This window comes from Schistocerca cancellata, chromosome 1 (genome assembly GCF_023864275.1).
Source record: "Schistocerca cancellata isolate TAMUIC-IGC-003103 chromosome 1, iqSchCanc2.1, whole genome shotgun sequence".
NCBI classification, from domain to species: domain Eukaryota; kingdom Metazoa; phylum Arthropoda; class Insecta; order Orthoptera; family Acrididae; genus Schistocerca; species Schistocerca cancellata.
In genome coordinates, this window is record NC_064626.1 from 700775441 (window position 1) to 700793076 (window position 17636).

At 37.2% G+C, this 17636-nt stretch overlaps 1 protein-coding gene across 1 annotated transcript in view; it reads left to right on the forward strand.

Annotated features, from left to right (window-relative positions):
* Window positions 1-280: 280 nt before the first annotated feature.
* The window catches only part of LOC126184607 (GTP-binding protein 128up), a 54226-nt gene continuing 36870 nt past the window's right edge, over window positions 281-17636 (forward strand). Inside the window, exons 1-5 of the mRNA XM_049927065.1 lie at window positions 281-463; window positions 744-909; window positions 1001-1131; window positions 3026-3265; window positions 11519-11687. Of these exons, the coding sequence (XP_049783022.1) occupies window positions 422-463; window positions 744-909; window positions 1001-1131; window positions 3026-3265; window positions 11519-11687 (748 nt within the window). The 5' untranslated portion in view covers window positions 281-421. The remainder of the gene's footprint in view (window positions 464-743; window positions 910-1000; window positions 1132-3025; window positions 3266-11518; window positions 11688-17636) is intronic.

The window sequence follows — 17636 nt, forward strand, 5'->3', positions numbered from 1 at the left end:
AACTTAGAAAAATCAGAAATCGTTCTTCTACCTAAATATGTATCTTCTGCGCCAGTAGGCGAAATATGATTCCTTGCCTTGGTCTCTATGCAAACTGACCAGCGGCTACCAGACGCATTTAAATTCAAATTTTGTGACTCTCACAATTTTCCAGGAATGTTCCTGTGCTGTCCGCTACCAGTGAGCTTAACACATTTAATTGAGCCCTGTGACCGCTGCTAGTTATTCGATCCACAATGATATACCTTCTTATCGATATAACGCAAATCTTCGATAGTTGGACCGACGCATTAATCGACATAGCGAACTACGGTGCACATGGTGGTGAAATGTATTAAAGTGACAACATAGTGCTGTAAACATTGTGATTTGTATGAATAACGTAAAATTGTTCCAGAAGTAATCAAAACAACCATCGGAAATGGCAACCATCCTAGAAAAGATTGCAGCGATAGAAGCTGAGGTAAATTCACCGACATTGAAAGTGGATAACATGTCTTTGAATTTATGTTAAGAGAGAAAAAAAATGTTTTTGACATATTGTTCACCTACATAGATTAACAGAGACATTCCCAATAAATTTTCATTTTGTAAAGTTAAATATAAAGCTAGCATTTTCTTAGGATATAGGGACTATATACTAAATGCACACCAAAATTTATAGTCGTTTAATTAAGATTTCGATTTATGAGGTATACATTGTAAATGTGATGAATACCAGTGCAAATGTGTTATTCGTGTAGATGGCCAGGACGCAAAAAAATAAAGCTACTGCTGGACATCTTGGCTTGCTAAAAGCTCGGTTAGCAAAACTTCGTCGAGAGTTGATTACACCCAAAGGTGGAGGTGGTGGCCCAGGTGAAGGTTTCGATGTAGCGAAAACAGGAGATGCTAGAATAGGATTTGTCGGTAAGTATTATTTATTGTGGATGTCACTTGTTTACTGCAGTGGTATTAGCATTCACCCATTATATATTTTTCTTGCTGTTAATTATTCTAGGGTTTCCATCTGTTGGAAAATCTACATTGCTCAGCAATCTCGCTGGAGTCTACTCAGAAGTAGCTGCTTATGAATTTACAACTCTCACCACAGTACCAGGATGCATAAAATATAAGGGAGCTAAAATACAGGTACACATGAAACATAGTTACCAGGATTTTACTTGTTAATTTTTGCCCCCCTTTGCACATTAGTTTCCTCATGTTCCTACATCAACACTTGACACAAAGCTTTGGGAAAGAGAGAGATGGGCTGATTAGTTATGCATACTGTATGTAACATATCCAGAGTTTTTATTATGATATAGGCATATTACATTACATTGCATTAATACTTGTTCCATAGATATGAATATGACATTTCATAGTGCTGTGGAATGTGCCAGCTTAACCTAATTTTTCATTACACTTTTTTTTTACTACTTAATATGGAAATACGGAAGCGTCCGATCCCGCCCGTCTGCTTTGACCCATGACATCACAAATATGGCGGAAACAAAAACAAACACACACACTTTCCACAAGAAGCCTAATGACACTAATGGGACAAGCGCGGGAAATGGGGTGTTTTGGGTGGGGGGTGGGGGGCAAACTAAATATAAACAAATTTAGACGCCTTGCGTAGCTACAACGTGTAAGTGAAGACAGCCATGCATGAATACCCACCCACATCCCCAGGGGTCGTAACCCCTGCAACCCATAGAAGATAAAGATGCTTCAGTAGCTGATTAGTGTTTTTTTGTCTTTTTTAAAAAAAAAATCTCATGGGATAGAACGAACAGATCAGAAAGATAAATATAATAAACTAAAACAGAAATTGGAGGAAACAGATAATTATAATAAGTAATAAGCGTTTTTAAATTAAAAAAAAAAAAAATCTCACGAGATAGAACAAATAGATCAGAAAAGTAAATAAAATAAGATAAAACAGAACTGGAGACAGCCACACTCAAACCAAACTCCGCGCCGTCATGACGTCACACACGACAACACCCTTACGTCACGGGTGAAAGCCGACGCGTGGGATCGGATGCTTCTGTCGACCCCTTAATATCTAAAAATTCATCTATTGAGTAGACGTTGTCATTCAGAAATTCTTTTAATTTGTTTTTAAATGTTGGTTGGCCATCTGTCAGACTTTTAATGCTATTTCACAAGTGACCAAAGATTTTTGTGGCACATAATTCACCCCTTTCTGTGTCAAAGTCAGATTATAGAACATGTAAATTTATTTAGAAACTTAATCATGGTATGATCACATACTGACCAGTCACATTTATTCATTGCTGACTTGTCCATTAAACACAGCTAAGTTGCAAAGTATTAACTAAAATATTAGAGCAGTTATGAGAGGAACACATTAGATTTATGCAATGGGTTGTTTGGTGTAGTGCAGATTTTTATCATTTTGTAGCCTTGTACTTACATTCTGAGGTACAGCTAATCCAAGCTGCTGCAATATTTCAAACTGTCCTTGAGTATTTGATTTTGATTGATGTTCATTACTCATCTGCTTTCCCGTGTCCACACTTCTTCACTTGCTATAAATATTTAGACAGTCCTGACACAAAGTGTTTGTTAGTCACATTTGTGTAGTATTATATGAATATCCCAAAGTTTTTGTACCTATGTTTATTTAATGAGTACATTAGCCAACTTATAGTCCAATAAATAGTTGTTTTGTGGTAGATATGTTAAAGACTGTAGATTTGTTAGATCATTGTCAGATGATAAAATCTTTGAATTAAAGTATTTGATTTCCAAGCAGCTTATGAACTTTTGTAGAAAACCACCTCTTTCATAGTTCATGAAAAAATGTGTTACCTCTCATAATGACATACAGATGCCGAGAAACTGTTAATTGTGAGTGCATTGCTATACAGTTAAGATTCAAAAGACGTTTCACAAACATGAAGAAAAGTAGGCCATATTCCATTAACATTATTTATCCCAGATAGAAGTTAATTGTTTTAGAATGATGGAAAATGAGTGCGTAATGTTAATCATGCCACTGTTTTTCCCTTAGCTACTGGATTTGCCAGGGATTATTGAAGGAGCCAAAGATGGAAAAGGACGAGGTCGTCAGGTTATTGCTGTGGCTCGAACCTGCAGCCTCATATTTATTGTTCTGGATGTCCTTAAACCATTGCAACATAAAAAACTAATAGAGCATGAATTAGAAGGCTTTGGCTTGCGTTTAAATAAATCTCCACCCAATATTGTGTTTCGTAAAAAGGATAAAGGTGGTGTAAATCTTCAGTGTATGGTAAGTGCTCCTGCATGTATAAATTAATTCTTTTACTTACATACTGACACTATTTTTTTTTATTTCTGTGTTACTTATTATGTACATACAATATCACTGTATTTTAATGATTTATTGCTGACCACAGACATATTTGATTACTTGTTTTGTAAATAAAACCGCCTTTTCCTGCTGCCACTTAATTTATTTTTCCCAGACACGTTTCACATTTTTCTTGCTCTAAGGCATCATCAGTAGGATCTATAATGAAAGAATTTTGTTATTTTTAAGTTATCAAACAGTTCACGCTGCAATTTTTTATGGAAAAAAGTTAATTTCTTACGATTTGCTGTGGTCTGAGTTTCATCTGGTCTGGATGTTGCATTACCACTTTATTACATAAATATAAGCATAATTTTGGGTTCTGACCTTTTTCACACTGTTCACCGTGTTTTCCCATTTCCTTTGTGGTGTACTATTTTTGTTTTGCCATCCGATAAAACTATTTCTTCGGACACTGCTTTTAACCATGTAAATATTGTAACTTGATTAGGGCCTACTTGTTTCCTCGTCTTTGGTGTGTTTACCTTCTTGTTGCCAACCTAACAAAGTATATATTCAAGACCAACCTTCTATTCATTATGTTTATATTGTGTGTGTTAGAGAGAGAGAGGGGGGGGGGGGGGTGTTAGCATTAGCGAGTGGTTGGAAGCTTTGGTGACAGCTGATTTGACTTTGTTTCAATGTTCTGTGGAGGGGTTCATGGAAAGTGAGTGTAAAGATGTTGGGTGGCATTATAATTATATTGGATGTTGTTATTATATTAATCCTCTCTGGGAGCGTTATTCAATTATTTTATCTATTAGTGTAAACAATGAATTGTTTGGTATGTGTACTTGATCATTCAACAGGATTTTCCTTCCTGCTTTGGTTTTCTGTATGTGGTAATTTTCTTGCAGGGTTAGGAGGTGTCTTTTATCGTTGATTCTAATTATTTTCATGTCTTCTTCTCTTGTGGTTCATTTGTGGTCATGTTCTCTGAGGTGATATGCAAATGTGGTGTGGTTTGAAAAATACGGAAGCGTCCGATCCCGCCCGTCTGCTTTGACCCATGACGTCACAAATATGGCGGAAATGACCATAAACCACGATTCCAATACGGCGCATATAAAGTCGTTACGTACACATTATGAGGACGAAAATACATCAAAAAACAAACAAACACACACACACATTCCACAAAAAGCCTAATGGCACTAATGGGACAAGCGCAGGAAATAGGGGGCTTTTGGGTGGGGACAAACTAAATATAAACAAATTTAGACACCCACCCCCATACAAAACCACGCAAAACCATGAAAAAAACATCACAAAAATGCCCAAATACCACTAAACACAATATCATCTGGAATCGGACACTTCCCTTGACCTATAAAACTCAACATCAGCTCCCAATCCCATAAATTGGGATCGAACACTTCCCTTGACCTATATAGCTCAACAGGAGCTCCTGATCTCATAAATTGGGATCGAACACTTCCCTTGACCTATATAGCTCAACAGTAGCTCCCGATCCCATAAATTAGGACCTAACACTTCCCTTGACCTATATGGCTCAAAAACATCTCTTGATACCAATACCAACATTCACAGCCACACATTGCGATTGAACACTTCCCTTGACCTGTTACCCTTACGACATCTCCACATACAGCCGTCCCTGGTCCGAGACGCCGGAACTTTAAGTAAGCCTCATTTCTTCACGACATACTGAACACTTAACGACTTCATCCAAAAATCCGAATAGTTGAAGAAATTTTATTAGAGACAACTCACTGTCCCCCAGCATAGCCGACAACTGAAAACTGTTGACCCTGTCAGTCATAAAGACATAAAAAAAGCAATTTACCAAAATTCACACACACCGCCAAACTCGCAAACTAAACCAAAAGCATCACTTAACACACCACCAGAGAGCACCACTGGTCGCATCAAAATGACACCTACAAACACGCCACTCTCACAAACTAAATTCCGCGCCGTCGTGACGTCACACACCACAACAGCCTTACGTCACAGGTCAAAGCCGACGGGTGGATCGGACGCTTCGGTCGACCCGTGGTTCGTCCCATATTTCCAGGCTCTCGTGTTCTTTGTACCTGACATCAAATGTTCTACCTGTTTGCCCTATGTATCTGCATTCATAAGTGTTACACTGTAGTTGATATATACCTGCTTTCTGGTATATGTCTCTTTTTTCTTTTGTCAGTTTTGGGGTGTATTTTTGTATAGAATTGTCTGTTGTGAAAGCTATGTTTATTCCCTTTCTTTTGAAAATGTTGGTAATTTTATCTGATAGTTTGTGTTTGTATGTCATTGCTACCATATTGTGTTTTCTTTCATCTTTTTCTGATTATCCTGTGTAGTTGTTGTGGGACTGGGTGTTTGTGTTTGGTTCTGTTATGTTGTTGTCTGTGGTTTGGTGCTTTCTGATTTTATTTTACTTTTTATTTTGTTGTTTAGCTTTGTGACTATGTTACTATTGTAACCATTGTCTTGTGCTGTTTGCAATATTATGTCCAGTTCTTTGTGGTAGTTTTCGTTGGTGAGTGGCTCTACGTTGAGGCTATAGAGCGTGTGTCAAAGTGCTGCTTGCTATTGTGAGTGTGGGTAATTCGAGGATTGGGGAATGATAGTATCCATTAAAAAGGAAACCCATACACACTCTTCAGCTCACTCTCTCTCTCATAACCTCACACGATATAGACATCATGAATAGAAGTTGGTTTTGAACATATGTTTCATTATGTTAGCAACAAGTAGGTAAACACGCCAAAGAGGAGGAAACACGCAATGGAGTTACAATATTTATGTTGTTGAAAGCACAGTTTCTGAAGAAATAATTATACCGAGTGGCAAAACAATATTAGTAGACCACAAAAGAGGAGAAACATTGGTGATCAGTGTGAGAAACGTCGGAACTCAAAATTGTGCTTCTATGTTGGTAATAAAGTGGTAGTGTGACCTCCAGATCAGATGAGAGGAAACACAGATCACAGCAAATCAAAATAAATTACTTTTTTACTTAAAAATTACGATATGAACTGTTTGATAATAACAAAATTGTATTGTTATGGATTCCTCTGATGACGCCTTAGAGCAAGAAAAAGGTGAAATGCGTCTGGGAAAAATAAATTAGTGGCAGCAGGAAAAGGCGGTTCGATTTACAAAAGAAGTATTTCTGTGCTTGCTGCGGAATATGGCCATGCAACAAACTTTTTATGTTTGGAATCATTCAAAATTATTTGAACATAAACTTAGGGGTACAAGACACACTAACAGTTAATAAGAAATAAGCCAAGAAACATTGTCAATACCGAATGAAAAATCTGCTGTTCATAGTACAACTTTGTTGACATGTTGATGCTGTATTGCTTTTTGTAGCATTTAACTTAGAGATGATAAAGATCAGCACAGTAACTTCTGAGCACCAGAAGTGGTAAGTATTTTGTAATTCTTCTAGTATATAACAGAAAAAAATACAATAATCCATGTGTCACTCACACATAATGTGAATTAATGGAGAGTGCCAATTGTCTCCCTGCCTTCCATCCAGTGCAGCCTCTGTGAACGTAAATAGTGGTGTATGTTCTAGGATTTATTGTTTTGCATTATCTGAAATTGACATTATGAATATTTCTCAAAACAGTACTAATCTTACCAAACATTTATGACATCAAATGGGACAAAATAAAGTCATATTTTATTAAAATGATTGCACTCATTTGTGGCTCACTTTTGGAGATTATGTTGTCATATGTATGTTAAATTTTCGAATTAAAACAGTAGACCCATTGTTTGTAATGGCCAGTAAAACATTGGTGTATGTGTACTTGTAGGGTCATGCAGTGTGAAAGTGGAATACACATTTGCAGCCATGGAATGATAAGTAGAGTAGCAGTTTATTTAGAAAAGATGGCATGCCACCAGATAGCATGCTGCTACCTGCCTTCTTGGGCTGAGTGCTGCTGGAAGAGTTGTGGCCGAAGGTCAATGGTAATTGCATTACTGGGCAACAGGCAGCCAAGCCTGTTCGCTGTGAACTTGGGCAAACGTTGCTGGCACACATCTGATAATCTGTAATTATTTAGCACTGCTGTATTAACATGGTCATAAGTGATCCAGGACAGTCGTGTTGATATAAGTGCTTGTCTCCACATTCAGTTGTTCGCATGGGTGAGACTGTGCATTTTTATAGTGGACAAAGCTTTCAGCCAACAACTGACTCCATATCTTTACAACTGTATCAGAAGTTTATGCTGCACGTCGGGCAATCTGAGAAATTGCATACTTATATTACAACAGTGTTGCTAAAATCAAAGTTCATACTACCTAAAATGGTTTAACTCAAAAAATATTTGTGCCACCTGGGAGATTGCTTCTAACTGCTTGCAAGCACTTAAATAAGGTGCTGTTTAGAAGTGACACTTGGTGGTTCACTGGCTGCTAATGCTGCACAACCTTATGATTAGTGATACTGTGCCAGCAGTCATCTGCAGATACCAGTAATGTATTTCTATGCTGGAAATTGTGTATTCAAAATGCCTACTCTCCCATCTACAGCAATTTTAATAGTGTGATCACAATTCCATAAAGTGCAAAATGAAAGTAACAATGTATACCTTTTTGATTCTGGAATTAGGGCAAATAATTGACTATGGAAAAAAAAAAAAAAAATTTGCAAAGAGCGAGAGCTGTACTCTGAGCGTGATTAATTCATTACCCTGTCATATTAGTGACACTCAAATTGTTCAAGATTTGAGTTTTACGTTGCATTTTAAGCAGTGAACATTCACACATTTGTAGGTTAATTCTTACAAAGAAGAAAACTGCAACCAGCCACTATTAATATTGCTATTTATTTAGGTAAATAGCGCCGTTACCGGTTTCGAACTGGCAAGTTCATCATCTGACGGCTGTTCACATGATTTTCAAGATACACTTTACATTATCGTCCATTTTCAATTTTTGTTATTCCACTGTGGCGAAGTATTTTTGGTGTGTTGTTGCCGTCGAAAATTCCATGCGATTTTGTTTCGAAGTTGCAGGATTGTATTTTTTGCATATTCCTAAATATATCCAGCACTTACGTAACTTGTACATCACCATATTGTGCATAGCACCACACACACACACACACACACACACACACACACACACACACACCAAAAAGAATTTGCCACATGTGAAGTTACCACAGAGATTGCAGATTTACAAACACAGCACTATTTACCTAAATAAATAGCAGTATTACTAGTGGCTGGTTGCTGTTTTCTTCTTTGTAAGAATTAACCTACATTAATTGTACACAGCCACGGTCTCACCATGTCAGTTTTACACAAAATAACATTTACACAACTATTTCCAACATGATTCAGCATTAAGTGCAGACTGATTTGAAGTGTATAGATTGCAGTTCCAAAATGAATGCACCTGTCCTGTAGAAACATACTACAGACATGAATTTGGATGCCTTAATGACCAATTGAAAGTTATGGATAACCTAGGACTGTAGTATCAATTCCCTAACTAACAACTCTTTGGAGAATCCCTGTTTCATTAACTTCTTTCACAATATTTTCCTGATTTGATGTGTCTATTTGTCAGAATATTTGTTTGGACCACTTACTTTTAGCTGAAACTCCCATGCTCAAAGGATATCAAGATAAGGTCTCTGTAGTGATTTGTATGTAGTTTATTTCATAAATAAAACACAGTTTTCCTTTGTTCTGTTACCAGGGTTTCACCATATTTGGGTCAGTCATTATATTTTAATTGTTCAGCTTACCCATCCGTTATTGCTGAAGTTATAGGAATAACTCTTAAACTTTTTGGACAACAACCATATGGAAAGGACGTGGAGTCCAACCAAACATCCGACTAAACATTTTTGCACACTTAAAGATCCTAATCAGCCTTCACATAGTATATCGAAGGAAGATTAGATTTTATTGTCCCACAGATGATAAATTGTTAGAGATGGAGAACAAGCTCAACTAAAGGAAATTGGCCATGTCAGTTTCAAAGGAACCATCCCAGAATATGCCTTAAGTCATTTATGGAATCCTCAGAAAACCTAAATGCGGATGGCCGTGCAGGGTTTTGGTCCACGGTCCAGTGTTTTACACCTGCACCACCTAACTGGATTACACATAGCACAGATAATTTAGGAGAATTATGACGAAATGTTTAACAGACGCTACTGGAGAATAATTAATTACTGTGTACAACTATCCCAGTCTTGAAAAAATTGTTACTACTATGGGAATTGTTTGCCAGATGTGAACTGAAAAAGTGGAAGATAGAAAACTAAAATGACACAAGGTGAATAATTTTCGTGATGAGGAAAAAGATTATGTAGGCATGGAACATAGGAGGTTGAAGATCATGATAACATAAGCAAATGTAGAAAGTATATTTTGAGACAAATCCACTATATATCACTCATGAAATGCAAGCAAGACAGAAATACTAGACTACTGTATAACGAGGGATTTGTAAGAACTGTATATTTAGGAAGTAATGCTGATAATCATTTCTCATGTGAGGTTGCAGGATGTATTGTGTATCTATTTAGTAATGTACAAAGCTCTAGAAATTAGAATGGTCCTCATTGCGTAATTATTAAGAGGATTATATGAATACACATGTAGTGCTAGTTGATCAAAGTACTTGTGGAAAGCTTCATTTGATGTACGTGACTGCATCTCTCAAGAACATATGCTAGGGACATACCATTAAATAACCAAAAAAGGAAGCCTTAATTAAGAATCCAGTAGCAACCATCTGAAGGTGGCATTAATTAGCCGAAAGCGTTTATGGTGGTGTTTGAATAGAGATTTTATACCTCTCTTTTTAAATTATAATCCTTGTAATTGTTCTACAGTCATGTTTTGTGATGGAACCTGTTAAGGTTCTTTCCAGCAGGTCACGTCTTTACTGTCATGTACGATATTTCATAACTTGTATTTTAATTAATTACAATTTTCTTTTACAAGATACTACTACAGCAGGTTGACATTTTTAAAAGTTAGCATTACCTGCCGGAACTTTATTACTGTACTATGCAGTTTATCATTACTCTTGCCACCTCGGGGTCGAGAGCAATGCTCAATACGAGTCATCAGCTTTCTCATGTCAGTTTTGTTGTTAGTTGGTGAAGCCAATAAATGCGAAAGCAAGAAACAATAGTTGGTCTGTAGCTTAGCCTGAGGTATGGGTTAGGTTGGAAGCTGACAGCTTGGTTGTGAGTTTGTGAAGGCAATGAATGTGATACTGAAAAAACATGGTTGTGGTGACAGACTGATCTGTAGCTTAAGCCATTTGAAAAAATTGCCAGACATCATGTTATAATCATGATATTGTCTACGGCATTTGTTGCATGTTTCCTACGTCACTGGCCGAAACAGAGACTCATATCAAACATTCCTCTATATCCTCACCTCAAAGGTACACTATTTGGTTCCTGTCCACAATTTCAGATAAGAACTGGCCACTTCAAATTCGAAACTTCAACACATCAACAATTTTCAGTGCTGAAGTTATTGAGAAGCAGGCCTACATGTCCTACAGGTAATATTTATTGATCATAAATTTCCTTGCAGATGAACTGTTATCATTTATAGCTAAGGAAATACAAATATTGTACAGTAATAAACAGCAAAACTCCAAGACGACAATATGTGTGGAGCGAATCATACCACAATGTCAAGGTTTGGCACAAAGTTTGGTACCACCCATAATACTGCCTAATATACATGAAATACATGTATACGTTGCATAAAAAAAAAAAGTCACAGTCCTAAACAAACATTTTTTGGATGATCAGAAATATGGTTACATCTGTCCCCCCCCCTTTTTTTTGTATCATATGTTCTACACAGTGACTGACTGACATATTCATCACTCATTTATTTCAATAATCATCATTTTTATGAGATATCCTTGATTTCTGTAAGCCAGTGTATATGTTTGTGCTAATCGAAAATTTTACAGGCATTTGTTTTAATATCCATGTGCTGTATCTAGTATCGATAATTGTTTATATTTTTATTGTTTGGCCATGAATGCCCAATATTAGCCATATTATATGACTCATACTAACCCAGTCATTCTGTGAAAATCAGATGTTTATAAAAAGTTATTCAGTATGTCTGTATTATTTATCTTTCTTTTTTGGTAACAATTCTTTTTTTTATTTTTTTTTATTTAAAGGTACCACAGTCAGAACTGGACAGCGATACAGTGAAAACAATTTTGTCAGAATATCGCATTCACAATGCTGACATAACTCTGAGGTACGATGCAACTAGTGATGATCTTATAGATGTAATTGAAGGAAATCGAATATATATACCGTGCATTTACCTGCTCAACAAAATTGGTAAGTAGCGTACTGACTATGAAGCAAAATCTGTCTTTAAATTAAAACACATTTGCTTTTCTACTGTCATCATTATGTAATCAGTTGCATTATTTCACATAACGTTATTACAGTGTGGTAAGAGCAGCTCATTATGTATTGCATGGCAAGAATAAAAGGAACTATCATCATCAATGAACAGAGTAAAGGTGCAAAGGTGCCCACTAACATTATAGTTGCAACATGTAAAAAACTGAAAGAATTTTATGAAATGGACAAGACCATTCCTCAAAAGAAAATGCCATTTTTCACTGTGTTTATATTTATGTTCACTATTATTTATTTCTCATGATCAGCTGATCTCAGTAATGTGCTTTCACATATCCTCATAATTTTACTAAATCACCAATTGTGAGTGTATACAAATGAAGTCTGTCTTGTAAATAGGTTTCTACTGTCGTCATAAACTTGAATGAGAACAACATTCCATACTGGTCAAGGGCTGTAACAGTGAGCTCATATTCTCTAGCATCTAGCTGTGAATAAAGTCACCACTTTTTAAAGAACTTTCCTATATCTAACATTTCTCAGAAACCATAACAACATTAGGTGAATAGATCTCACATTTACAATATCATCATATCCAGTCTAGACGTAACAAGTCATCAAATGACCGATAGTAAGTAAGGAAGAGATAACACAATATAGCTTCATTTGTTCAGGGGCTAGACCACTGTCGTCTGGCCCCTTCTCTGGATTTGACACTATTCCTAAAACATGACTGCAAAGTGTAAACAACTTCTCCATCGCAACTAAAGACTCTCATTCTTCATCATAACTTGTGGATGCACTGGCTCCCTTTTTTCCCATCATATCTGCACACGAATCCAAAAAGCATGTGGACAGTGGGTCCTTCTTCCTGCACAACTAATTAAAGTCATGTTTCTCCATGAACATTTTTCACCAGTCTAGGACGAAGAAGTGATACATGTTGCTCCCCACCAAAATGAAAGATGTCATGTAAAATAACTTACATAACTAATTACAGTATCTGAATATAATAGAGGGAAACATTCCATGTGGGTTGCGAAAGCTCGAATTTTGTGTGTGTGTTTGTGTCTATCAACATACCAACACTTTCGTTTGGTAAGATATAATTACAGTATCTGATAACTTTGACCGTTTAGTAATTTATAATTATTTCTACATCTGGGTCTCAAGGGACCTAAGTTTATTTTGTTTCTCTCCACAGCAAAATACATGTGTTTGGGTGTATTAAGTCCTTATTATGAGCTAATAACCACTTGGTTTGTAATTGGGTGGATAAAAAAAATCTAGCCACCAACCAGTGGCAGGAGAACACATATATAAAGGTATTTAAATCTGCTAGCTTTCTGGGGCTCCTTTTCTCGGCAGGAGGATTCAAGGGGAAGTAAGAGGGGTGAAAGAAAAGAACTGGTCAGTGTTAGGAAATGGGGAAAGTTTGGAAAAGTTTCCCAGAACCTTGGGTCATGGAGACTTACTGGGTGGGATGAGAAGGAAAGTCTGTTAGTCTCCCGTGGCAGGGAACAGAAAAAATAAATCCCGATCCTCCAGTTCTCGTTATTTCATCCATGCCTAATGGTAGTAGCAACAATGCATATGGTAATATATTTTCTAAACCTTTTTATGTAATTTACTCATATTTCTGCTGGATGCTCTTGTAAGAATAATACCCACCACATTAACCAACTATGTAACAATCTACTTTCCATAAGGAAAGCCAAAGCCAGATGATCTCTGTGTGTTATGTTCTTGGAGCCCCAAACCAGCATTTGAAACTTTTGTATGCTCCACAACAGTTAATAATTCCTTCTCTGTAGCCATATAGTTAAATTCATGTTTGTTGAGAGTTTTGCTGGTGAAAGCTATTGTCTTATGATCTCTGAACTCAGTATTCAATTCACCTTGAAATAGCTCACAAGCTACACCATATTTGGAAGCATCTGTTGCTAACGTAATGGCTTAATTCATTATTGAGTGGTTTTATATGGTCGCATCTACTACTGCCTGCTTAATATTATGAAATGCCTCTGATGCTCCTTCATCCCATATCCACTTGGATCTTTGCTTTAATAATAACTAGCTGACCCGGCGAACTTCGTACCGCCTAACAGTCAATGAATGTCGTGTTACCTTTTAGCTGAACTAATTTAGGCTTTGATGAACGTAATACAATGATACAAAATAATATTAATATAGATAGAAATATAAAAGTATTTTATTTTGATGAATGATGATGAATACATACAGAATGAGAATAAAAATTAAAAAAATAATAATAATTAAGTATTTCAAACACGTCAGAAAAAAATCATTGAAAACTGTATTGTGCAGGTTGGGATACACTCTGATTAATTCATTAATCGGATTTTCATTCAAGCACCTTGTGGTAAACGACATTCTTTTTTTTTTTTTTTGTCAGGCGCAAGAACAAATAATGCGGATGGTTTGCCGACACGTGAGCATGCCACGTACAATTGACCATGAGAAAAACACGCATTTTCTAGATTGAGGCCACAAATAGTCAAGGATTGGCCCTGTGATTTGTTGAACGTCATGGCGAAGGCAAGACAAATCGGGAATTGAATTCGTTTAAACTCAAAGGGCATATCTGTTGGGATCATCGGAATCCTTGGAATAAGAACTTCCTCATCTTTAACTTTTCCTTTAAGTATCGACGCGTGAATCACATTGCTCATCAGTTTTCTTATCACCAAACGCGTTCCATTGCACAGTTTTGGTTGGTTTAAATTTCTAAGCATGATGACTACCGAGCCAACCTTCAGTTGTAAATTGTGCGGTGGTAAACCAGGCACATCCAAGGAGTTCAAAAATTCAGTTGGATAATTAGTGGCTTCTTCTTCGTTTGTTACACAGTCGATAGATTTGAATGAATACAGAGTACCTACGATTTGATTTTGAATTATAAAATTGAGGTCATCTACATCTTTATTTTTAGCCGCCAAAATTGCTCGCTCACTTAACCATTTAGTATTTTTGTGGTTAGCAATAATATCAGGAAATACTTTGTTGATAAGCTCGTCTTTTGATGAGACGAAATTGCAAAAATTTGGAGGAAATGAAATCAAACCGCTCGATTCGTCAACAGGAACACGGCCATTACCGATAGTCAGCAATTGCTTCGAGAAATCATCAGCAGATAGATCGTTCAACAATGCAACTCTCATATTTACAGACAGTTGAAGTTTGTTTACATATCGCCACAGATTTGATGCTTTGAGGCAAGCGTTTATTTCGTCGGCAGCAGTAGATCTTGGAATTACTGGTAGTGTTTGTCGGAAATCGCCAGATAATAAAATCATTGAACCACCAAAACATCTCGAGTCATTGCACAGATCTTTTAATGTTTGGTCTAGTGCTTCCAATGCGCGTTTGTGCGCCATTGTGCATTCGTCCCATATGATGATTTTTGATGCTACCAAAACTTTGGCCATTGCGGAGTGTTTCGAAATGTTACATGTCGGTTGTTCAGTAGTTTGAAGGTTTAATGGTAATTTTAACGCTGAGTGAGCCGTACGGCATCCGTCTAACAATGTGGCCGCTATTCCACAAGAAGCAATTGCTACCGCAATTTCGGATCTTGCACGTACAGTTGCCAAAATCAATGACATGAGGAATGTCTTCCCAGTTCCACCGGGGGCATCCAAAAAAAATAAGCCACCATTTTCATCATCAATTGCATTAATCAGTGTATCATAGACTTCCTTCTGCTTAGGATTCAACAGTGGTACATTCGTTTGAACTGATTGGATTAGTTCATGTGGATCATATTCACGTTCACGTTCCAATTCTCTATTAAATGCGTCATTCATTCCGCGATCTGGCGCTGGCATTCCTAACCTAACTAACAAACTGCCGCACATGAGGTAACACATATCTTCGATCAAGAGCAAAGCCTGGTTATGCATCTCCTCATTCGCCTCAAGATCGGGATTTCTTGAGCTGACACGAATTCGATATAAAATGTCTTCTGACATGTTATCTTTGTATTTGTTCCACAGGTCACGTGGGTTCGATGGGAAGCATGTCAAAATGATGATAGCAAATAATGTGCGTATCTGACTTGGAGATGCAGAAATAATTGCTTCAGCGATTGTCGTGTCCCAATGAGTATCGTTTTCAAGCAAATTCAGCTCTTGACATGCTGCGCGAAATGTGGGGCACACTATACCATTAACAGTTTGTAGTGATTCAAATAATGTTGGCCCTCGAACATGTACCAGCAACAACCGCAAATAGAAACATTCATCATTCTTCGGATGAACTGTGTAAATACGACCAAGAGCATCAGCAGAACGCATATCTGGATGACCAGAAACTGCATCGCCTTGCTTCCGACGTTGAAATTTCTTCAATGTAGCGTTCCAAGTGTAATAACGTGGCATTTCCGAGTAAAGCAACGTTCGTGCGAACGGATCGTTTTGACAAATCGCAAAGAAACTGGTCAGTGTTGTCGCTGGAGGTGTTTCGGCACGTTGAGCAGCATTCGACGCTGTGAAATATACTCTCTGACCGTTCTCTAGATGCACCCCCAAATGTACTACAGTGGGATAACGTTCGTGAATAGGGAATGAGAATATACTCCAAATTGCTTCATTGCAGTTCACATATCTACCAACTTGATAGTGCGTGATTTCATTGTTGATATTGGATGTTTGGATACCAAAAACCGCCATGTCGCTCCCTTTCGTGACATATTTGCAAATGTATTTAATAGATTTGACCGAATTGCAATACTCAACATTACAATGTGCCTTGAATGTTTTGGAAAGAAGTGGCGAATATGGAACAATCCAACTGTTGTCAACTATGAAATTGTTTCCTTTCACTTTAGTTGTGATAGTTCTACCATTATCATCGGGCGATCGACGCCGATACAATGGATAACCATCGTTGCCTGTAATGGTCTCTGCCGTGAATTTTCGCGGATACCGTTTGGAACACTTGCCGTCGACCATGCACGGTGATTGGCGGTTGATAGTGCCACATAGTCCATGAATCATATTCGTGATTACAACATCATGTAGGTCTGGATCTGTTTCAGGAGCAGGAATCTCCGCACATATGATGTCATCTATTTGATCTGGCCGAATTCTGTCTACTAACCAAATTAGAATGTGAGCATGCGGTAGGCCTCGTTTTTGCCGTTCGACTGAATACATCCAGCATCGAGTAATCCCAAAGACGTGTTGCTTAACAATGTAATTTATTAGTGACCGAATTTTTTGCTTGAAAACCCGTGCGGTGATGTCGTGTCGATCACTTGATGTTTGTCCGGGAAGCAGCAATTGAATAATTTCCATCCATTTCGGATTACATGTAAATGTAATGAATAGATCTGGCCGACCATAATGACGAACATATGTCATTGCATCTTGCGCATATTCATGCATATGACGCGGGCTACCTGTGTATGTCGCTGGTAAAATAGTCAATCGACCAACATTTTCTGAATCTCCTTCTGTGCTTATTGCAGCGTGTAAATGAATATACTCTTCCGAACGCAATTTAGCTTGATTCAACCGGATGAAAGTCAGGCACTCTGTTTCGATTTTAACGTACATGTCAACGCAGTATTGTTGAAGCAGTCGACGAAATCGCAACAAATAATTGTCAGAATTTTCACGAATCATCAAACGATATGCGTAATAATTCATCGAACTAACCTTCTTGGTAGTTTCCTCACCTGAAACAAATACAGTAAAAATTGTATTTTAGAACCCCTAATAGGTTAACGACTCTTACAGCTACTCTCTACTAAATTAGGAGTGACAACTTTTTTTGTGTACCAAAAGCAAACAGAATAAAATGTATATCAAGTTAAAATGAAAACAATGATATTGATCTTACCATTCAATGGATTAATCATTTTGATATTAAAGTGATATCCATCGTCTCCTTGCCAAA